Source organism: Dermacentor andersoni, chromosome 6, assembly GCF_023375885.2.
Source record: "Dermacentor andersoni chromosome 6, qqDerAnde1_hic_scaffold, whole genome shotgun sequence".
In the NCBI taxonomy this organism is placed as follows: domain Eukaryota; kingdom Metazoa; phylum Arthropoda; class Arachnida; order Ixodida; family Ixodidae; genus Dermacentor; species Dermacentor andersoni.
In genome coordinates, this window is record NC_092819.1 from 137,538,650 (window position 1) to 137,559,531 (window position 20,882).

General features: G+C 46.3%; 1 protein-coding gene across 7 annotated transcripts in view; it reads right to left on the minus strand.

Moving 5' to 3' along the window:
- Window positions 1-20,882, minus strand: part of LOC126523558 (uncharacterized) — a 129,492-nt gene that overhangs the window by 79,048 nt on the left and 29,562 nt on the right. For all 7 annotated transcript variants that reach the window (XM_055066921.2, XM_055066920.2, XM_050172159.3 and 4 more), the window contains 4 exons: window positions 12,402-12,572; window positions 10,840-10,909; window positions 4,514-4,656; window positions 3,134-3,438 (listed from right to left, as the gene is read on the minus strand). In XM_055066921.2, coding sequence (XP_054922896.1) covers window positions 3,134-3,438; window positions 4,514-4,656; window positions 10,840-10,909; window positions 12,402-12,502 — 619 coding nt within the window. In that variant the 5' untranslated portion in view covers window positions 12,503-12,572. The remainder of the gene's footprint in view (window positions 1-3,133; window positions 3,439-4,513; window positions 4,657-10,839; window positions 10,910-12,401; window positions 12,573-20,882) is intronic.

The following is a 20,882-nucleotide window of genomic DNA, read 5'->3' on the forward strand; positions in this document are numbered from 1 at the left end:
AAACGGCTCTCAAAGTTTGACCTTCTCTTCAGTTCTCTAAAAGGCACCAATTTGCAGTCTTTGGGGTGTTTTGTGATGTGAGGCTTCTTGTACATGTGGCCTCTGGTCTGGTGTGCTTCCCTCCCCGCCCCCGCCCCCCCTTTTTTTCTTTTTATAGGGCATTCTTTGCTGCTGCTGCTCTACAAAGAGCATGGTGCTTAGGTTTCAAACCAAGTGAGGTGCAGAACTTGTGGGCATGAATATAGATCCAGTGTACATTCAGGCAACCTGTACCCGCAGGCTGCCCGATTGATAGCAATCTCCAGTACAATCGGTGAGGCTTTTTACTTTTTGGTAGAACTGACCATGTTACTGAATGAAGGCTCTGAGTGTCGGCAGCCTCCCAAGTCATCTTTAATTGACAATGGCTGTAGAACTTAGGATCAGAGAGCCAGTGATAGATATGCAGCTGCTAGCTGCTTTCCAGAATTTTACTTTTGTATGATGCCTCGATCAGATCACTTCTGCAGCCAGTGTCTGTGCCAGCCCAAGGGGCCTAGTGAACAGAGCTCATGATGAGGTTCTCTTTATGAAAGGGTTGTATGATAGATATTATTACGAGCTATCGTGACAATATGATAACACAGTGAACGCGGAATATGCTTGGATGCAAGTCCGAAGTGCTGATGTGCGAAATGCATAGCCGCAGATACAAGGAGCCGATGCGCGATGTGCTTATTCGCGCAGTCCGAGGTGCCGACGCGCGAAATGCCTAGTCGCGGGCTCGAGGAGTCGACCCTCGATGTACTTATTCGCGCAGTCCAAGGTGCCGACGCACGAAATGCCTAGTCGCGGGCTCGAGGAGTCGGCACTCAACACTCTTATTCGCACAGTCCGACGTGCCAACGCGCGAAATTCCTAGCCGCGGGTTCGAGGAGTCGACACTCTATGCGCTTATTCGCGCCGTCGGAGGCGCCGATGCACAAAATGATTAGGTGAGTGTCCGAGAAGTTCGCGCGCAATGTGCATGATCGCCGAGTTGGATACTCGCTATGAGCGAAATGTTTAGCCGCGTGTCCGAGGATTGCGTGCGCGATATGCTTCGTCACGAATTCCGAAAGGCTTAGCCGCATGTCCGAGGATTCCACGCGTGAATCTTGGTCGCGAAGTCCGCATCGCCGATGCTCGGAATGCTTAGCCGCGAGTCTGAAACGTCCACAAGCGTAGGGATTGGCCACGCTACTGCGATGTCCGCATAGTGCCCGTTTTGACACGTCGAGATTATGACGAGTCGAGGCGTCCAGACTCGCAAGGTGCAATGAGCCGAGCAGACGACGCGAGCGCCAGACCAATGGCAAACCGCGCTGGAGTCACGTGGCGGGCGCGGCCAATCGCAGACTCCGGCACGACCTTTAATCATTTGCTTTTTGTGCGCTTGTTTCCGTATGGAGGACATCGCTGAAGCGGCAAATTCGAAGACGAAGAAATGCGATTTCCAACGAGACCAAGATGGCGGCGCTCGCTCGCGTCGTTCCGGAGATATTGTGGCGTGAAAAACGCTGTTCTTTCCTGATTTCCGCGAGATTTTTCGCCACCGTGGCTGATAAAACGAATTTTTTAGAGCACTTCTAAGTGGTTTACAGTGATGATATTTGGGTATCAGATAGAGAAATGGCTATAGAAACTGAAAATGTGATTTTCAAAAAAATCGATGTTCTGGCAATTTTTCGCGATGCGAAAGCCGCGTCCCCCCTTAAATCCTTCTATGTTCATCTGAACGCCATAGTCTCGGCTTTCTGTTTGAGGAGGGCACCGGAGATGGGAACCTTGTTGGCCACTGTTGACTTCAGCCATACAAGGGGAGCCTCTCGAGCTTTGGATAGGTGCCTTGGCTTACATTTTTCTGATGACACCCAGTAAGCTTTTCCGCCGCCTCCAAAATCTCTTGCTTGTTTTTCATGTAGTCCGAAAGAGTCTGTTAGGAAATTTTAAACTCTTTTGAGACGTCTGCCTGTGATCGGCCACCTTCGACGAGCTTGATGATTGCCGCTTTCTTCGCCATCGACACTGTGGCGTACTTGCCTCAGTTCATTGGAACTCTCGAGGCCGACGACAACATAGATTTCTTCTCCATTGTGAATCGGCACGCTTGGCTAAGCAGCACACACAGCGCAGTCGTCGGGAAGTTGTCACACCGACTTCATTGAGTGCCTCTTCGCTGCCACGTTGCACGCAAAAATAAAAGTTCCGGAAACAGCGTCTTGAAGCACTGAAGCCGATTCAATCAAATGCAAGCTACAGTAGCGACAGAATGTGCTTTTCGCGTCTCCGCAGCACGACCACGACTAGGCCTACTCGCTAAGCTCGTCAATGCATGGCAAACACAAACAGGCAGTCGAAAGAAGGGGGAAAAAAAAAGTATTGCGTTACGGCAGTGACGCTGTTGTGGAAGCAGGAACTGCTAGCATATAGCCTCAATCCAGCGTCCAAGTAGCTGAGGAACCGCCATGCAAGACCGGCACCGGTTTCCAGGCTACAGGAGGAAAATGTAAACAAACAAGAGGGCGGCCACACAGCTCAAAATGCGTGGCAGTTGGCCCGGCTGACGCTTCGAAAGTCCGAAAAATCGAACAGCCCTCCCTAGAGTGACCGAAATTTTTAGCCACGTAATATATTGACTTTATGAGGTATGTCCTGGGGCCGGGAAAAAGTCCGAAAATCAAGCATGTCAAAATCAGTTGTTGACTATACTTCATTACATAGAGAATTCCATTATAGTGAAGTATGTTATATCGAGGTTGAACTGTATATACAATTGCTCCCCGATAGACATTATCCACGGTATCAAACCAATTCAGAATTTGTTACTTTAACTGCTCAGAACCCAATCCCCGACATGCTCCCAAAGAGTGCATTAGTTTTCAAGGAGCTTTAAGGGCCTTGAGTCACTTTTTCCAAATTCAAGGGTTTCAAGGAGGTGTATGAACTTTGGTACTAGCTTTGCCATTACTACTGAGCGAACCAATTTTCCTCATTCAAAGCAAATGTGATAGAAGTCCCTGTTTTTTCCCTGAAAATTCACAGGTTTTCCCTGATGGTAGACGCCCTGAGTGTAGGCCAACAGCAAATTCTTTTTGAGGCTCAAGGAACTTACCGGGCTCCCTCTTCCCCCTACGGGAGGCGGGCATGCTCCGCACGGGCTTGGCAGGCTGCATGGCAGCTGGCACAGACAGGATCGGCCGTGTCTGGCCGTTCGTCGTCACGGCAGCCTGTCTCACGGTGAGCACGTTGTTGTTGCTGACAGCCGGCAGTAACGGCCTCACTGCCATGTCGTTCCCATAGAAAGTGCGCTTGCTAATTTTCGCTTCAGTCGGCTGCAGCTGCTGGCTACCAGCACCGAGGCCGCCGCCTGCCGCCGCTCCTCCGTCCAAGTTGAGGCGTCGTTTCGGACCATACACCCTGCAGAGTGTAGCACAATGTTATGAACATGCCACCCAGATAGATTCGGAAAGCACACTGGGAAGGGATGATGCTAAATAGAAAAATAGGTTGAGCTGCATTAGTAAATTACCTTTCAACAATACCACCAAGAAAGCCACTCTTACCGTGAGAAGAAGCTTAATCAGCAAGTAAAGACATCAAAGCAAAAGGCAGGATGGGCCTTGGCATTGCCGCACTAGTTCGCTGTGACACCAATGGATCTTGAAAGCATGTGCTCAAACCTAGCTAATTCTTTATCGACAAGCAACGGTAATATCGTAGTATTCCAAAGAAGCCCAAGACTGAACTTTGCAAGTTCCGTGAACTCAAGATTACGTGGGAGCCGCAACAGCCCGAGAGGGTCAAAGGCCAACTGCAATGAAATTTCACTTGGGCAGGATGGGTCTTGGCATTGCCGCACTAGTTCGCTGTGACATCAATGGATCTTGAAAGCATGTGCTCAAACCTAGCTAATTCTTTATCGACAAGCAACGGTAATATCGTAGTATTCCAAAGAAGCCCAAGACTGAACTTTGCAAGTTCCGTGAACTCAAGATTACGTGGGAGCCGCAACAGCCCGAGAGGGTCAAAGGCCAACTGCAATGAAATTTCACTTGGGCTACGCTACAGGGCTGGTAACTGTTTAATTGTCTTATGAACAGCCTTTAAATAGCACCTTAGCATAGAGTGTGGGAATCTGGTGGTTAGCCAGCATGGTGTAGAATTTCACACAGTGGTTTAACGTTCTCCAGCCAGCGCCTGAACTGGAAGTTGAGCCATGTGCTACGCTGGTTCTCCACATTCGGAGTTCCATTTTTTGTAAAATATTCACCGTAATATAAACATAAAATTTTGTATGGAGACTGGTCTACACAGATTCTATAATACCAGGCCTTTAACATGGTCTCGCATTTCATTGCTGCTGATTTCTAAAGACAGCCGATTAATGTCTGCTTTAATTGAGACTAAATCCGATTAATTTTTAGTACGCTTACCTTCTACAGGTGTGACTTGTGCTATGTGTTATTAGAGTGTGGTGGGGGAGAGTGCTGACCTCTGCTTGGACCTGTCGGCGGGCAAGATCTGGCGGCAGCAGAAGTCGCACTTGTTGACGTCGTGACTGATTTGGCCGCAGCGGCTGCAGACAACGTAGATGCCGGCATTGCTCCCCTGGCCTTGCGTGTCCACCACTGCGACCTGAAACAAAAGACAGCCATGCTGAGGAAAGCCGCCTCAACAAATGAATGCCCTCACACTGCCAGGGATGGTTATGCTGGGAATACCATAAAGATCTACACCCTATGTCAAAATTGAACATAAGGTAATCTGACTGAGCAGTGCAACGGAAAAAAAAAAAAAACAAGTTCACCTGCATATACTAAAAAACAAACAAAGAAATACAGATCCTCTGCCCTGTCAGAATCAATGTTGTGCAAAGCATCTCACAGGTAGCTGATTATGTAGCGTCATTTGGGGTTGTGACGGTGCAAATTATCTGTCTGTGTAAGGTGAGCATTTGTGTGAGTCATGCAAGCATATGCCTGAAACAGCAGCAAGCAGCAGAATGGCATGACGGCTGTAGCATTGTGCTTCAGTGATGAAACGTCACAAGCTAATCTTTTACGACCACAGTCGATCCCGAAGTTAACGCACTGGCTAAACCGACAAAGTAAAAGCGTGTCGACAGCGGCATGACGATGATGGCATGAGGGCAACGGCCACATGACAATGTCATGAAGGTGGTAACAACGAGATGTGTTATGCTGTCCTCTTCCTACAGCTTACTGGCGCAGTGCAATTAATTAGAGACAGACACCTACCAAAAAGTTACCGAATGAGGCAAAGAATGAAAGGCAAGTTCACTTTCAACACATGTTCACACCGACGAAAGTGATAGGGGTCGCGTATCTGATGCAACTCGTAATACACGACTAGCGGCTAATGTCCACGTATAGCGCTAGCAGTAAGCTTGAAATTTTGCATTGCACTGAGATCAAACAATGTGGGGGAAAAGCAGATACCAGCCGACATGCAGACAAGCATATTTTAATCCTGTTTTGCACAATGGCTGTGACATGCTGTCTGTTCTGCTCGACGTGGTTTTTCTGGCATAACTGGTTGCACGCTACTTTTAAGTACCCTATTTTGCAGAGTGTAAGTTACACCTTTGTATAAGTCGCACCTCCACTTCTCACGACTTTCAAAGGAAAAAGACGGTATATAGGTGCACCAGCTATAAGACGCACCTATATTAACACAAACCGGCATGATTACAAGCAATGATGCAGCACGCTTGTACACTCACTACAAGATGCCGAACTGCGAGGGCACCAATTTTCCGTAGACAAAATTTTTACGAGCCACAGGTTCTAGCAGAAGAAAACTTCAACCAACACTTCCCTCAAGGGCAAGAAGAAAACATTTACTGCATTTCACTCAGTCATTTAAGGCCTCATCATCTGAAGCAGTCAAAATGTTCTACTACTTCGGCTGGCAGCATTGCTGGATCAACATTGTCGGTCTAAGAAAAACCTTTATGCAACATTGTAGCATGACGCTGGCATTGCCTCTATGGTGTGGTGTGCTTGGGACAAACACGCGAATGCTCGCAACACACCTGACTGAACCTTAACACACGTATCAATAGTGAAACAGAATGCTGAAGCACTGAGAGTTCTCACAATGGCGACTGATGGTGGCAATAACCAAATGGTGCTTGTTCCAACAGGTGCGCCTCAAGCACCACAATGTACAATAAAAATTGTGGCACCCTTTCCTTATTTTATGTGTCCAAGGGTGGGACTGCCAAAGTCATTTTGGAGCAATTATTGGAGCAAGAAAAATTGCGTTTTGGAGCAGTTTAGAGCAGACTAAATTTCATTTCGGAGCAGCTTGGAGCAGGCCAATCTGAATTTTGGAGGAATAATGGAATATGGAATATGGCAGTGCACTTCGAAACCGCAATGAAACAGAATAAACCAACACGAGCGCTGTACCGCAACGGTCTTAATTAAGCAACGTCTTTATGGAATTTAGAAGCAGATTACCCCGATAATGAAACTGTCTAGTACCTGTAAATTTTGGTAATAGTGCCCGTAGATTTCTTAATTAGTGGTAGTAACCACAAAAACATGCATTCTGCATTAGTTAGTCTGAAATTTCTAAAAGTAGCCATTTTTTTATAAGTACATTTTTCTTTAATGTCTGCACAGTATAGGTGAAGTGCCTGGAAATGAGCTTCACCCATGGACCATACAAGGAACCCAGAGTTGTTATTGCGATAGCAATTATATGGGCAGTCCAGGTGCATTTCTGCTATCGGTGTCGCCATTGCTGTGATGTTCCGTATAAAGTTCAAGGGGAATAATGTCACCATGCACCGTATGAGCGAGTGAAAGTGTGCGAGGGTCAGCAGACGATGGTGACTCAATCTTGTGCGTGCGAGGGAGGAAAGCGAGGGGGAAAGCATGCCATGTTCCATCATGCACAAACCACTGAGAGGGGGGGGGGCTCTACTCCGGCAGCTGCTGTGTCTGGCGCAGCTGCGCACGGGCTGATCTTGAAAGCGATCTGCAATGGGGACAGATTGCATGCTCTTAGTGCTGATAGCTATGCGTGCGCTGTGTTTTTGCTGCTTAGTTCGCGTTGAAGCGAGAGGTAGCACGAAGGTCGATTCGCTTGCTGCTGCTGCCACTCTTCTTCATGCCAGCGTTTTGACAGCGAGTGCGCGCAGTGATCGTGTGAGATGTGTTCACGTTTGCTTGTGTGCGTGCGACACCATGCTTGTTAATTTAGATAGGAAGTGAATGTTCACAAGTTTATATGGCCGATAAAACTATGATCCTTACTTTGTACAGCTGTCTACTAAATTGCTATCGCAATCGATGCTTCGCCTTTCGGACAAAAGCGCGACTTTTTTGAAAGCCACTTCTACATAATAGACCAGGGCGATTCCAAGCCCCTCATACTTAACTTTCTGGTATAATGTAAAACTACTACAATTCGTTTTTATTCCAAATCCGTCATTAGCCCTTCGTGATAGGTCAAAATGGCTCACGCCTCGCCACATGGGCATAAAAACAGACTGGAATAGTTTTACATTATACCGGTCCTGGGGACAGAGATGCCCGACCCGCTAAACCCACTGAAGCGCACGTCTCTCTAATATCTAGTTTGCACGCAGCACCCTCAGCCTACTTTTCGTTGTTTTGCGCCTCACGGAACAATGTGCCGCTTGGCCCCCTCAACCCTATTCTAGCACACTCTGAATACAGCCGCCCTGGCCGATATGACAGCAGTGACAACAGCCGGTAGTGGTCGCACATGCACCGGCCACTTGCCGGAAGCACCGAAAAGTTCAGTGTTACAAGTGCAAAAATTACAAGAAACTTTGGGAGAGGTGCCGCCACGTCGTGTGCAGAATGTCAACGGCTGCACTTTTTTCCGAGAACGAATCGCTCGCTGTTCACGGCCACATGCCGAAGCCGTTCTGGCGGCAATTTTGGTCAATTTTCTCTGTTTGGCGCAGTCTGGCGGAGGAATTTGTGTTCGTATCAAAATGGTGCAACTGGCGCAGGAGTCCCACCCCTGTGTGTCGGTTCCACGGACTTAATCTTTTTTTAAAGAAAGAAAAAGCTAAACTATAACAGAAAACCAGTACGTGTGACAACCAATCACGGAGGGACCCATGTCAGAGTGTTAATACACTGTTAATACAAAATTACACTCCTTGCAGAATGCTGCTGCACAGTTTCTTGCACTCTTCAAAAGAAACTCGCATTGGTCGCACTAGTGTGCATGGTTTTACGCGTATGCCGAGTGTTTTCTTTTACATCACACAGAATTTTTTTAAAAGTGCCTGCAGCAGATAGCGTAAATGTTGTGCTTGATATGAATCGCTCAGAGGCAAACATTATGTGTATGAAAAATCAAAATGCATAATAAGAAAATAGCTAAAATTTACCAACAATCTCATTAATTACTTTATGGCAAATATTGCAATCTGCAAATTGCAGCCGGTGAGCTCGCAAGGATATCTACTAGTAACAAATTTTCAGGATGCCGCCAGCTTCAAGATATGAATTCCTGAAGTTGGCAAAGAAATACATTGGCATCCCAGTTACTTTAGGGCTTCAATGCACGAAATGATGCAACCTTAAAGAAGTATGTGGAACAACAATGTACCGTATTACCCAAATCTAACGCGCACTTTTTTTTCAGATAAGACAGGTCCAAAAATTGCCTGCACATCAGAATCGAGTATGACCCTAAATCTGCGTTACCGTACCGCCATCGGCATTTCAAAATGGCTGCCTCATACGCGCTTCAAGCCTAACTGCCATAGATTCCTCCATGTGCAGTAGTATGTGTGCTTAGGTCAGTCCACTGTCCCGTTTTCCCGTTTTCTGCGTTTGCTCTCTCAGCATGGAAGTGCCGACTGCGAAGACACGCCGAGTTCATCACGATGCTGCAATTAAAAGTGAAGTGATTACGTGTGCGGAGACGGGCGGAAATCGGGCCACATCATGAGGTTCGGAGTTCCCGAAACTTGCGTGCGGGACTGGCACAAACAGGAGAGGCGGACTTCGGCGGTTGCTGCTCACGGCGCGGCCCCTATCTTGAAAGCGATCTGCAATGAGACTCCACACATCTAGGCGCACCGCACTGTGTTCTCGTCACTAAGTTCGCATTGAACCGAGAGGCCGCACAATAGTCAATTCGCTCGCTCCTGCTACCAGACTTTCTCACTCCAGTGTTTTAATAAAGTTTCTGCAGTCATTGAATAAGACGTGTTCATGTTTGCCTGTGTGTGCACGGCACCACGCTTGTTAATTTATTTGGTAAGCAAATGTTTAAAAGTTTATATGGCCAATAAAACTATATCTTTACTTTTCGTATAGCTGTCTACTAATTTGCTATCGCAATCGATGCTTTGACTTACGGGCAAAACTGCAACTTTTTTTTATTTATCGCAACTTTAGTGCATTGGGAGTAAATTTTTGTTCTTCCAAATGAGAGAAAGTTGTATTTCTGTAATGAATGAGGTGCACGGTAATCTAAAGGACTTTGTTAGGTTATGGCAAACGGGCGAGCGTTACAATCGAGGGCATTTTTTCCCCCTTCTTTTCGGTCACGGAAAACGGGTGCATGTTACAATCGAGGGCATGCTAGAACCGAGTAAATATGGTATTTTCGCTGCAAGTTTGACAGTACAGATCTCGAAACCAGGGCCATCCCCAGTATTCACTCCTACCTCACCGGCTACAGTGAGTAGACTGCAACATGTGGCATAAACTAATTAACTAAAACATAAATAATTTGAAATTTTGTTAATTATTCAATTATGCATTTCAATTTTTATGCTATTCATGTCCGCCACTTATAGTAATCCGATTCAGGATTGTGATTACGCTATCTGCCACAGGTGATTAAAATAATTCTGTTCAATCTAAAAAAAAAAAAAAAAAATTCCCCTTTATAATAACACAACACTGTATAAGATGCAGCAATGAAAATTTTGAAATAAAAAAAGAAACACTACTGGTAGTCCAGAAAATACGGTAAGTTTAGCATGTGCAAACTGTTTTAGCAACGATCTAGTCACCAAAAGCTTTTCACTAAAAAAAAAAAAAAAAGAGAACTGCTACAGATGGGGAATATCCTTATCAACAAGTCACATTTTTGAAGAATGCAACCAAGTTCTTTTACAAGGTGAGACACCATGACCTACAAGGGCAAATCAGAAAGTCTTTGCCCATATTTTCTATTAGCCAAAATAAGGTACATACAGGTAATTACAAACATACATACTTTTCTACGTACCTTACACTATTTTTCCTAATAGCCCCCACACTGTTTCAGACATTTGTCCTATCACAGCACTAAATTTGAGATGCCCCTGCAGTAAAATTTATCTGGCTGACTGTGGAGCCACCGTCAGACTGTTGTCGTTGCTTCATCGTTGCACGAGAATTGCTGTCCTGCAAGGAACTTCTTCTCAAAGTGAGACCCCTTTCCCCATACGTGGGCTGCAATTCCCTATGGATTTCGATGGGCATTCGTCCCTTGCTCCTTAGAAAACGAATCGGACTTCGTTGCTCGTACGCCATGGAGATGTGAAGCACAACCACCATTGTCAACAAATGACAGCAGCGCCGAGCCGCATAGCTACCGGCAGATAAGGCCGGGCCGGTCCAAGAAAGGTCCACCACTGGGAATGGATCCGTAATTTGGCTAAAATAAAACATAGGGACAAAGACTTCTGATTCGCCCTTGTAGCCTGCGGCACTGTGCTCCACAGAAGCACTGGCTCATGCAATTTTGAATTTTCGCAATTATATGTATGTTAAAATAAACGCAACGCTTGCATTCAGCACTCACCCTTTGTTGTTCCTGAGAAGGCGTCAGTTTGCACACAGCGACAGGACTTGTCGTACTACGGGCAGGTGACCTGCATTGCATGACAAGCCAAAGGTCCTTTGCTCAACTACCACAAACAAAACTCCATTTCTTGCATTGCCATGAATATGCACTTCTGGATGCATATGCAGAAAAAACGTCAATGCTCTCTTTGTTGCAGCTAAATGTGTTCACGAAGGGGAAAGATTGTCATCCACCCAACTCTAGCATGAAGTTACAAAGGAAACCAACAAAGGAAACCTAAAAGAAACCCAGATAGTAGAGCGACCACTCCAGAAAGGCATTGTTCCCACATTCGAACCCCAGACCAGGTCAAATCTTTCTTCAGCAGCGAAGCTTTGCTTTCTGAGAAACCCGTACAGGTTTTTTTCGTACCTTCGTGCTACAGTCAGGTGGATGACAATTTTTCCCTTTCATGAACCTTCCTCTACCTTGGAAGTTTCAGCAGAACTGATTTGCCATAAAAGCATTCAAGTAAAAAGTATTTCCCAGGAAACCAAGGCCATATTATTCTGTTCCAGGTGTCTATGAAGCTGCTATGCCCTCTTTTAAAAATCAAAGCTCTCTCCAATGCAAAAACACTTAAAGTGTGAGGTTTAATAACTTGAAACCGCACAGTGGGTTATGAAGGATGCCATAGCAGAGTGCTTCAGATAGACTTCTACCACTTGGGGTTGTCCGACGTGCACCTAAACCTAAGTACATGGGCATTTCTGCATTTCCCCTGCAACAAGATGCAGCAGCCACAGCCGGGAATCAAAATATTCCGTCGTGTAACTGGAGCAAAAAAATACTAGGCAAATCGTTAAGTACCTATAACTACTTATAATCCACATGTTCACAAATATGCAGGCATAAGTAGTGAGGATATTAAATTTGACAGCTTATGATAGCAAACTAGAGCAGCTAAACACAGTAAAACAGCAAAACAGTCAATGAACAAAATCTTCAGTAATATGTAACAAAAACAAAATCCAATACATATACATATTTTTTATTGTTTCCATTACCCTTTAGTGGCATGGCCATGTCTTCAACAATACCTTGCTCAACTCAAAATTGAACCCATCCGCCCAACATCTACGTGTGTTGCTAACAGGCAAACTTTTTGGATCTTTAAAGGGACACTAAAGGAAAATGCCCGCTAGAATGCTAGAAGCTAGAATGAAAGATTTAGCTTGTGTAAGCGATAAAATGGGAAAAATGAAAAATCAGAGTGGCTCCACCTGTTATGAACTACAGTGCCTTTCATGTGGTGTCAGCACTAGCTGATTCACAAAGAGGGGAATAGTGGCATAGGAGGAGGTCATGTGGAGATTACATAAATGTGTCTGCTTTAACACGCGCACTTCAATTTGAGAAGCAGGAGTGAGAACTTAAGTAGCAATTTTCTCAGCAACAAAGTGCTATATTGGCACACAGGAAATGATGGTAGAATAATCTATCAATCTAGCCCAACTTAATATTTTCCTTCAGTGTCCCTTGAAATGGTCGCAAGCCACACCTGTGTGTGACATGCTCACCTGTCAATGATGACCACTGCAGCTGTTGTGGGGAGGTGGTTATGGTGGGGGAGGTGGTGATGCTGTTGCTGCTGCCTCGGGGAGGAGCAGCTTGTGTCCATCGCCCCTGGCTGGGCACACCAGGCACCATGGGGCGCCGCAGCTGCCGACGCCAGTCAGCGACGTCGACCACTGGAACAAGCAGCGCAAGACATTTAAGCTCACCTGATTGCTGCACACAAAGACAGGCACAGGACGGGCACAGACCACCGAATAAGCTTATTGAACTTTGCACCTCAATAATGTTACGAGCCACCTCCTTGGACTAACGAAGAAGACAATGATGGCCGGGACGTTGCACGTGTTCAGCCATCTTGGCCATCCCTGTAAATATGTTTATAAATCGTTCTTCGCTTTCATCTATTTAACGCCTCGTCACACAGTGGCGGAGGTGCGGGCTACTTTCATCACACGACAGAGCTTCGAAGCGGTTGGCACTGCAGTGCAACCACCATGGCACACCAGCCCGAATATGCGTCTGCGCCGCAGACCATGACTGTTTTAGCCCACCTTCAAGACCCTGGAACGTTCAATTGGGACCAATGACGCCTACACTGAGGCATGGATGACACAATATGAATGAGCGAGCGATCACAACCACTGGGACCTGACAGTCACGCTGGCCAATGCGGTCTTTTATCTGAGCACAACGGCGAAGTTGTGGTATAACAATCATGAGGCCGAACTTGGGAGCTGGGATACATTTAAGCAAAAGGCTTCATAATCTGTTCGGTAAGGCCTCCAGTCGCAAAATCGCTGTGAATAAACAGCTGTCAACTCGAGCCCAAACGTCCACGGAGTCATACCTGCCGTACATACAAGATTTGCTGCCGCTGTGCCATAAAGCTGACAGCAACATGCCAGAGTCTGACAAGGTTGGCCACGTCCTGAAAGGGATAGTGGACGATGCATTTAATCTGCTCATGTGCAGAAATTGTGCTACCATCAACGCCGTGATACAGGAGTGCCAGCACTTCGAACAGGCCCAGAACTGCTGTATGGAACGACCATTCGCCCGGCTTTCCAACACCACCGCGACGTCTTCGTGTTCAGAGCAGCTGCCATCTCACCTTTCACTGCCTTCGTCCAAATTCACAAGGATTGTGCACCGCGAAATCAAAGCAATAGCTTCAGCTAGCCTTTTTGCCAACTCTAACGCCGGCGACTCGAACACACCAGCGGTTTCACTCGTCCAAACCATCATGCAAAGCGAACTAGCAAATCTTGGAGTTCTCGCTGCTTGCGCTATGGACAGTTGTGCGTCCACTTCTGGGACCTTGGCATCGTTCCCCTGTTATCAAAGGTTTGCTCCACGATCTCGGAAACCTGCTGATTGGAGAACTGAAGATGATCAACCTATTTGCTTTAACTGCCGCCATGTCAGGCTCGTCGCTCGCTACTGTAACAACTGCTGGTTGTTCCCACAACGTACTCCATCCTTTGACCTTGCTCGCCCCCTTGATTGCGGTCCTTTTGAACCACTATCTGTGGCACACCCGTACAATCCTGACACTGCCATGACACGGTCCAGCCGCTCGCCGTCACCTAGAGGTTACCAGTTGCGTTCGCAACCTTTCCGCCATTCATCCTGCCACTCCCCGTCACCTTGCCACGCGACGTCGCCAAGCAACCGTGGCTCCTTCACTCCGGTAAATTAGAAGATACAGCGCCTGGAGGTAACGCTGCATCCACAACTCTGCCCCAACCATCTAGTTACTCTGCTGACTCAACGATGATGGACATTGACGTTGATGGCGTGACCATCTCTGCACTTGCCGGCATCATGGCTCATATTTCTGTCATGAGCTCTGGTCTTCGCCGACTCCTAAAGAAGGTGGTCACACCTGTTGTATCCCGTGTTGTAAGAGTGGCTGATGGAGAAACTGTCGCTGTCCTTGGAATGTGCACCACCTGCATCACCATTGCCAGTCACCCAACTTCTGTTTTATTTGCCATTCTCGAGCGATGTCCTTATGACGTTATACTTGATATGGGCTTTCTCACAACTTATTCTGCCCTAATTGACTGTGCGACTGGCCTCTTGCACCTCGAACTGCTTCACCTAGCCGATGCTCCAACCATGCCTTTGGCCCGCCTCTGCTCTCTCGACTATGTGTGCATGCCCCTCTAAACTGCCATGTATATCTCCATGATCTCGAGCTTTCCTGTAGTTGGTAAGTAATTATGCGCTCTCCCCAGTAACAGGTACTCTTCTTGCCATCGCTGTGCCTAACACACTCGTGACTGTAACTGGCAATCACATCTGCATTCCCGTTTTAAACTTCACAACCTCTCCTCAACCGATTCCAGCAGGCACATCACTCGCCGCCGTCACTGCTGCCAAAGACTGCGAAATTTACATGTTGGATCCCTCCAGTCCCTCCAGTTCATCATTAATTTGTACCAAGACCAGTTCACCACGCGATGTCTTTGACAGAATGATCCCTGCTGACTTTTCTCCTGCTCAAGCTGCTGACCTTCACCTCCTCCTGGAGTCATACCATGACATTTTCAACTTCAATGATCATTCTTTGAGTCAACCATCTGTTGTCCAGCATCAAATCGACACAGGGACGCGACCCCTATCCGCTGCCGTCCCTATCATATCTCGATGAAAAGAGCGCTACGAAGACGCGGACTAAACGAACAACATGTACGACGGACAAGGCGCATTTAGTCCGCGTCTTCGTAGCGCTCTTTTCATCAAGTATGCAAAACCAACTCGCCCACATCAAGCTTCTGCTGCTTCAGATTTCTTCTACATTGGGCTCTTTCCTGTCTTCACAGCGCCTTGTCCGTCGTACATGTTGTTCTTTTAGTCCGCGTCTTCGTAGCGCTCTTTTCATCAAGTATGCAAAACCAACTCGCCCACATCAAGCTTCTGCTGCTATCATATCTCCCTCGCCGAACCTCGACAGATCCAAGGCAAAGTGGACAAAATGCTCATAGAAGACATTAGTGAGCTTTCTTCCAGCCCATGGGCGTACCCGTGGCGCTAGTCAAAAAGAATGACGACAGCTGGCACTTTTGTGTTGACTACTGACACTTGAACATCACGTGCAAGGACGTACACCTATTGCCCCGAATTGATGACACCTTGGACTGCCTCCACGGAGCCACATACTTTTCCTCCATCGACCTGTGCTCCAGACACTGGCAGATTACAGTTGATGCCATGGACCGAGAGAAGACTGTGTTCGTTGCACCTCATGGTCTTTACCAGTTCAAGGTTATGCCTTTTGGATTGTGTAATGCCCCTGCAACCTTCAAGACAATAGATTCCCTCCTTAGGGGCTGTAAGTGGTCTACTTGTCTTTGCTATCTTGATGATGTGATTGTCTTTTCGCCTACTTTTGAGAACCACCTGACCTGCCTGTCAGCCATTCTCGATGTGTTTTAACTGCAACTTAACTCCTCTAAGTGTCGTTTCGCTCGGCGGCACATAGCCGTTCTTGGTCACCTTGTTAGTGCTAGTGGTGTCCAACCTGACCGCGACAAGGTGTGTGCTGGCCAAGACTTCCCTGCTCCTTGCTCAGTCAAAGATGTCCAAGCTTTGTCGACTTGTGCTCTTACTTCTGCCGCTCTGTCAGAAATTTTGCCGACATTGCCCAGCCACTTACTGACCTACTCAAGAAGGAAGTCTGTTTTTCTTGGGGTCACGAACAAGCTATCACATTCACAACCCTGGTAAGTGTGCTTACATCACCACCTATTTTCGCGCATTCTGACCCTTCGACCCCTACAGAAGTTCACACAGACGCTAGTGGCCATGGCATAGGTACAGTCCTCACCCAACACCAGAATGACCAGGAACGTGTCATTGCCTACGCCAGCTGCCTTCTCTCATCGTCGGAGCAGAATTTTTCGGTAACTGAGCATGAATGTCTCACTTTAGTCTCGGCTGCGGCAAAATTCCACCCTTACTTATATGGCGACACGTTTTCTGTCGTCACAGACCAACACACCCTTTGCTGGCTCTCATCACTGAAGAATCGCATAGGAAGGCTTGGTCGCTGGGCTTTACAGCTACAGGAGTACACCTCTGACGTTCTGTACAAGTCAGGCCGGATGCACCAAGATACTGACTGTTTATCACACTACCCTGCAGAGCTTCCCAAGCCTGGCGAGCGTGATACCAGGGACCATGTCATGGCTATTTCAGATCTGGCCAACATCCGCACTCAACAGAAAAGCAACGACACATTACGATCTATAATAGGTGACCTCCACTCTCGTCAGCCCGACCCATCGCTCCATCTGTTCGAACTTCACGACAACATTTTTTACCGCTGTATTACCACTGCCGATAGCCTGGAGCTTCTGCTTGTTCTCACCAAGCAACTTCATGCTACTGTTCTCAAAGAACTCCATGATTCCCTGACTGCCGGCCATCTTGGGGTGTCGCGCAAGTGCAATATACCTGGTACATGCAGTACACCTGCCCTGACATACTTAAAGAAAGGAGAAGGAGACAGTCCATTCAATACATATGTAAAAAACAGTCCGGGAATGTTTCTGAGCAAAATAGTGCTGTCAGTGCACTAGTGACCTAGTGCCTTTTATCTGGATGTGACAAGCTTGCATTAGTAGTTCCTACGCTTGTTCGAGCCTGCTTTTTCTTAGAATCTGTAGCGTCAAAAACGTGGCTCAAGTTTACAGACTAAGCAATTTCGATGGCAAGTATGGCAAGTATTTATTTCCACACAATGTATTCAACAAAGGGGCCTATTGCAGGAGTGGGTACGAAGTACATGGTTACAAAAGTATGCTTGTAAAAACTGCAGACATGTTATAAGACCTTCGAAAAAATAAGAAATTATTAAAAATTTTAAAAAAGTTTATGAAGTTACACTGCCATCAAGTGTGGTAATGAGAGAGAACAGATATTGCCAGGTCAGAATTCCAAAGGTCAATAGGTCAGAATTCCTATTCCAAAGGTCAATAGTATGGGCGGAACATCTTGCGGGCCTAGATGGTTCCTTATTAGGGACTGATATTTATTTATTGTGCAAGATGGGAAACACACGACACAAAGAGAAGGAACATGAAGATAGCTTTGCGCTCAAGCTTTCGTCATGTTCCTTCTCTTTATGTTGTCTGTTTTCCATCTCGCGCAGTAAGTCTTTATTCTATAGTGTGGAGAGGGGGGGAAGGGGGCAACTTACGAGTGTTAAATACAAGCATGAAATGGTTTAAAGGGACCCTGAACCACCTTTTATAGAAGTTCAGAAATACATTTCAAGTTAAATTAGACTATTTCAGAAATACATTGCCGCAACAATTCTTCAAAGAAGCAGTTTTTCATATGGAAAAACTGTTGAAGGTGGGCACAATATGTCATGAACCAATAAAGGAAGAAAGAAAGAAGAAAAAGCAGAAGATAAGAAGAAAACAAGACACGAAGAGTGGATGGGAGAAATAAAGAAAAAAGAAGATGGAAAATAAGAGCGTACGAATAAAAAGAATACAATATGAAAGCAGAAGATGAAGCGCAAAAGTGCATGCGCAGCTACGTGGCCAATGGGAGAAAGGACACGTAGCCGAAGAGAGCGGCCCAGCTACGCTCTGGGACGAAGGCGAGCTGAAGGGGCTGGAGGCCGAACAGGACGGGTGGATCGCGGAGACGGCGGCAACCCAGTGGAAGCAGTTCTTGAGCTGCCGCGGCCACGACCGGCGAGCTGGGTGGACCTCCCACCAGAACCGCAGCTACAGGCTGACGGCCCCGCTTCCCTAATTCCATGCGACTACGATCCGCAGCTTGCGGAGTTGGCCGGACGATCCAGGCACCTATGTCACTCTACCCTCCTGACCCCCTGACCAGGCCAACCGTGGACCGAACGTCGGACACAGCGACGTCAAGTCTACGACGCATAGGCGGGCCCAACGACGTGTCGTCGGAAGCAGCGACGATGAGATGACGTGGCCACGTTGATAGACATTATGTAAATATTTTCAACTTCATAATACGTTGTGTGCGAGGACTTAAGACAATATTTTCAATTAATTAGCTTTGTATATAGTTCGTCGTATGTTAGGGTTTTGCCATTGGGTTGGCAACGCGTTCTTTCTATATATATGTATTTTTCTTATATGTATTTTTTTTATGCTCATGCCCCATAAGGGCTTTTCCTGACTCACACGTTCCTTGCATCGTGTTTACCACCCTGAGACCGTGACGGTTAAGCAGAAGTGGATTTATCAGCAATCAAACATACCATTTGCAATGCTTCTGCTCCTTTTTCAATGATTTGCGCTGCGAAGGCTACGGCAGAGCGGGGTATGCCCACAACTGAACGCCTACTGAACGACACCGTGGCACACAGTTCAAATTTGATTTTGAATGTTCACATAGACACTACTATTTCCGATTTTGGTGCTTATGACGTTCCAAATGCGGTTGACCTCAGCGAGCTGCAGTGCACTCAGCCAATGGACTCGTTGCAACAGCCCACGGTGGCCATGGTATCTATGCTACGTAGCAGACCACACAGCTACATGCAACTGCAGTGCTTTGCTTTGTGCACAACAGGGCTAGAGTGCCCGTTTGCACCCATATGCTCCTGTCTGGCTGTGCTACGTGGTGTGGAATGGCATTGTCCTGCACTATATTTCAGCCTGTTTATTAAACTGCGTCATTGAATATACACAGTAACAGTAAGAAGCAGTGCACTGACGGCTATTGGCCAATAGCAGCCATGTATGGGAAGCTGCTATATTATAGAATAAAGTGTCCAGAAAAGAGCGAGGAGAAAGCTTCTGTTGAAAAGAGAATGTTTCAGAGAAAGGTGACTTCACGCTCTGCTTGCGAGATCCATGCACCGCACACGACTGCAAAATATGGCTGAGATGTTCACAACAGCATATACTACCCATGGACTGTGTTTTTTCACCAAGTCCAAGGGGTGGTTCAGGGCCCCTTTAAGGTTTAGTTCATGATCTGCAGGCTGAAGACTGTTCAGGCAGCAATTAAATGCCAACATTAGAAGCTTCTGTACAATAACATAAGATGGTGACAAGTTTCGGCCATACTTGCAGCAAATCAAGTGTACAGCCTTGTGTATGGCCTCAACTTCTTTTATACATTAGACAGACAAGGACAATAGGCAACCAACCAATATTCTTGTATGGGCCAAATTAATTATGTATACAATAGCCACCCAATACCTTTTGAAGCAGCCAGAATTGTGTGTTTCACATAGTCAAGCTGTTTTTTCAGTGTTTCTTTATTGACCAGATAAGTATGGTCAGACCAGGACAAATTGCTTGGGAAGATGACACCTAGATAAGTATAGTTAAATACCCCATCTAGAGGTGAACCATTGAAGGAACAATAGAAGTCAAATTTTGTAACAAGCTGTTCAGCTGAAGCACCATCCCACTGCTGTCTGTGACAAACATGAAGCTACAGAGAGAGTTCCGTACTCCACCATTTGCTTGCCTTGGATAGCTCAGCTGTTAGAGAGACGACCTTTGAAAGGTAATGGTGCTGGGATCAATGCCTAGAACTGCCTTAACTTTTTTTGTGCCAAGGACAAGTTTCACTCATCCAGGCATATTTTTTCAATACAGTCAGCTTCCTTTCATTCAGTGCTGATGGGAGCCAAGGAATTGATAGAATTACCATGAGGGTCGACTTAACAAAAAGCAGAAACACACAAAAACACACCACAGATTCATTTAGCAGCACTGTATTATCCCAGATCTAACTAGTGCCCGAATCAAATGTGCACTCAATTTTTATGGATTCAAAGTAGAAAACTAATATAAAAATGACATTATAGCTTCTACACAAAGTAGAAATTGAATACACTGCCGATTTTTGAGCAAGAAAAATGTAGCCTGGTTCCAGTTCTGGAAAAAAAAAAAAAAAAAAAACTGAAGTAGCGAAACCTAACCTTATAAGAATAGAACTTTATTTACTGAATGTCCATTATCATCACTCTCAGACAGCAATTTATCGCTGTCTATGACGAACCACAGCATGTCATCCTCCGTATGGTCCTTACACATCTAATATTTTTTCTTAAACGACTCAACAACAATCACAAACAGGATGGTGGCACATGCCTGGCCTAACCACTTCGCTAGTGTGTCCTGCAATGCATGCGATTCTCCGGTACGCCAAGAACATGTGAGGCGACTGATTGCCGCTGGCTTAACATGTAAAAAATGCTGGCTAGGCAGACTGCACCGATAGGCAGTTGCAAATGTCACAAACACGGTATTGGTTTCGCATCAGATTGCATCGCCCAAGCAATTTTCAGATGAATTTTCTTGGCAAAGGCGCACAGTATAATTGAGGAAATATGTAGCAATTAATTCTGTGCTACTATTTTTGCTTTAAAAGCTTTAAAATGGGCGTTTGACGGCAGATGATGTGTACTCCATGCATTCACTGTACCCAAAGTGCCGCCGAGATGAACTCTGCTGCTATTGGAGTCG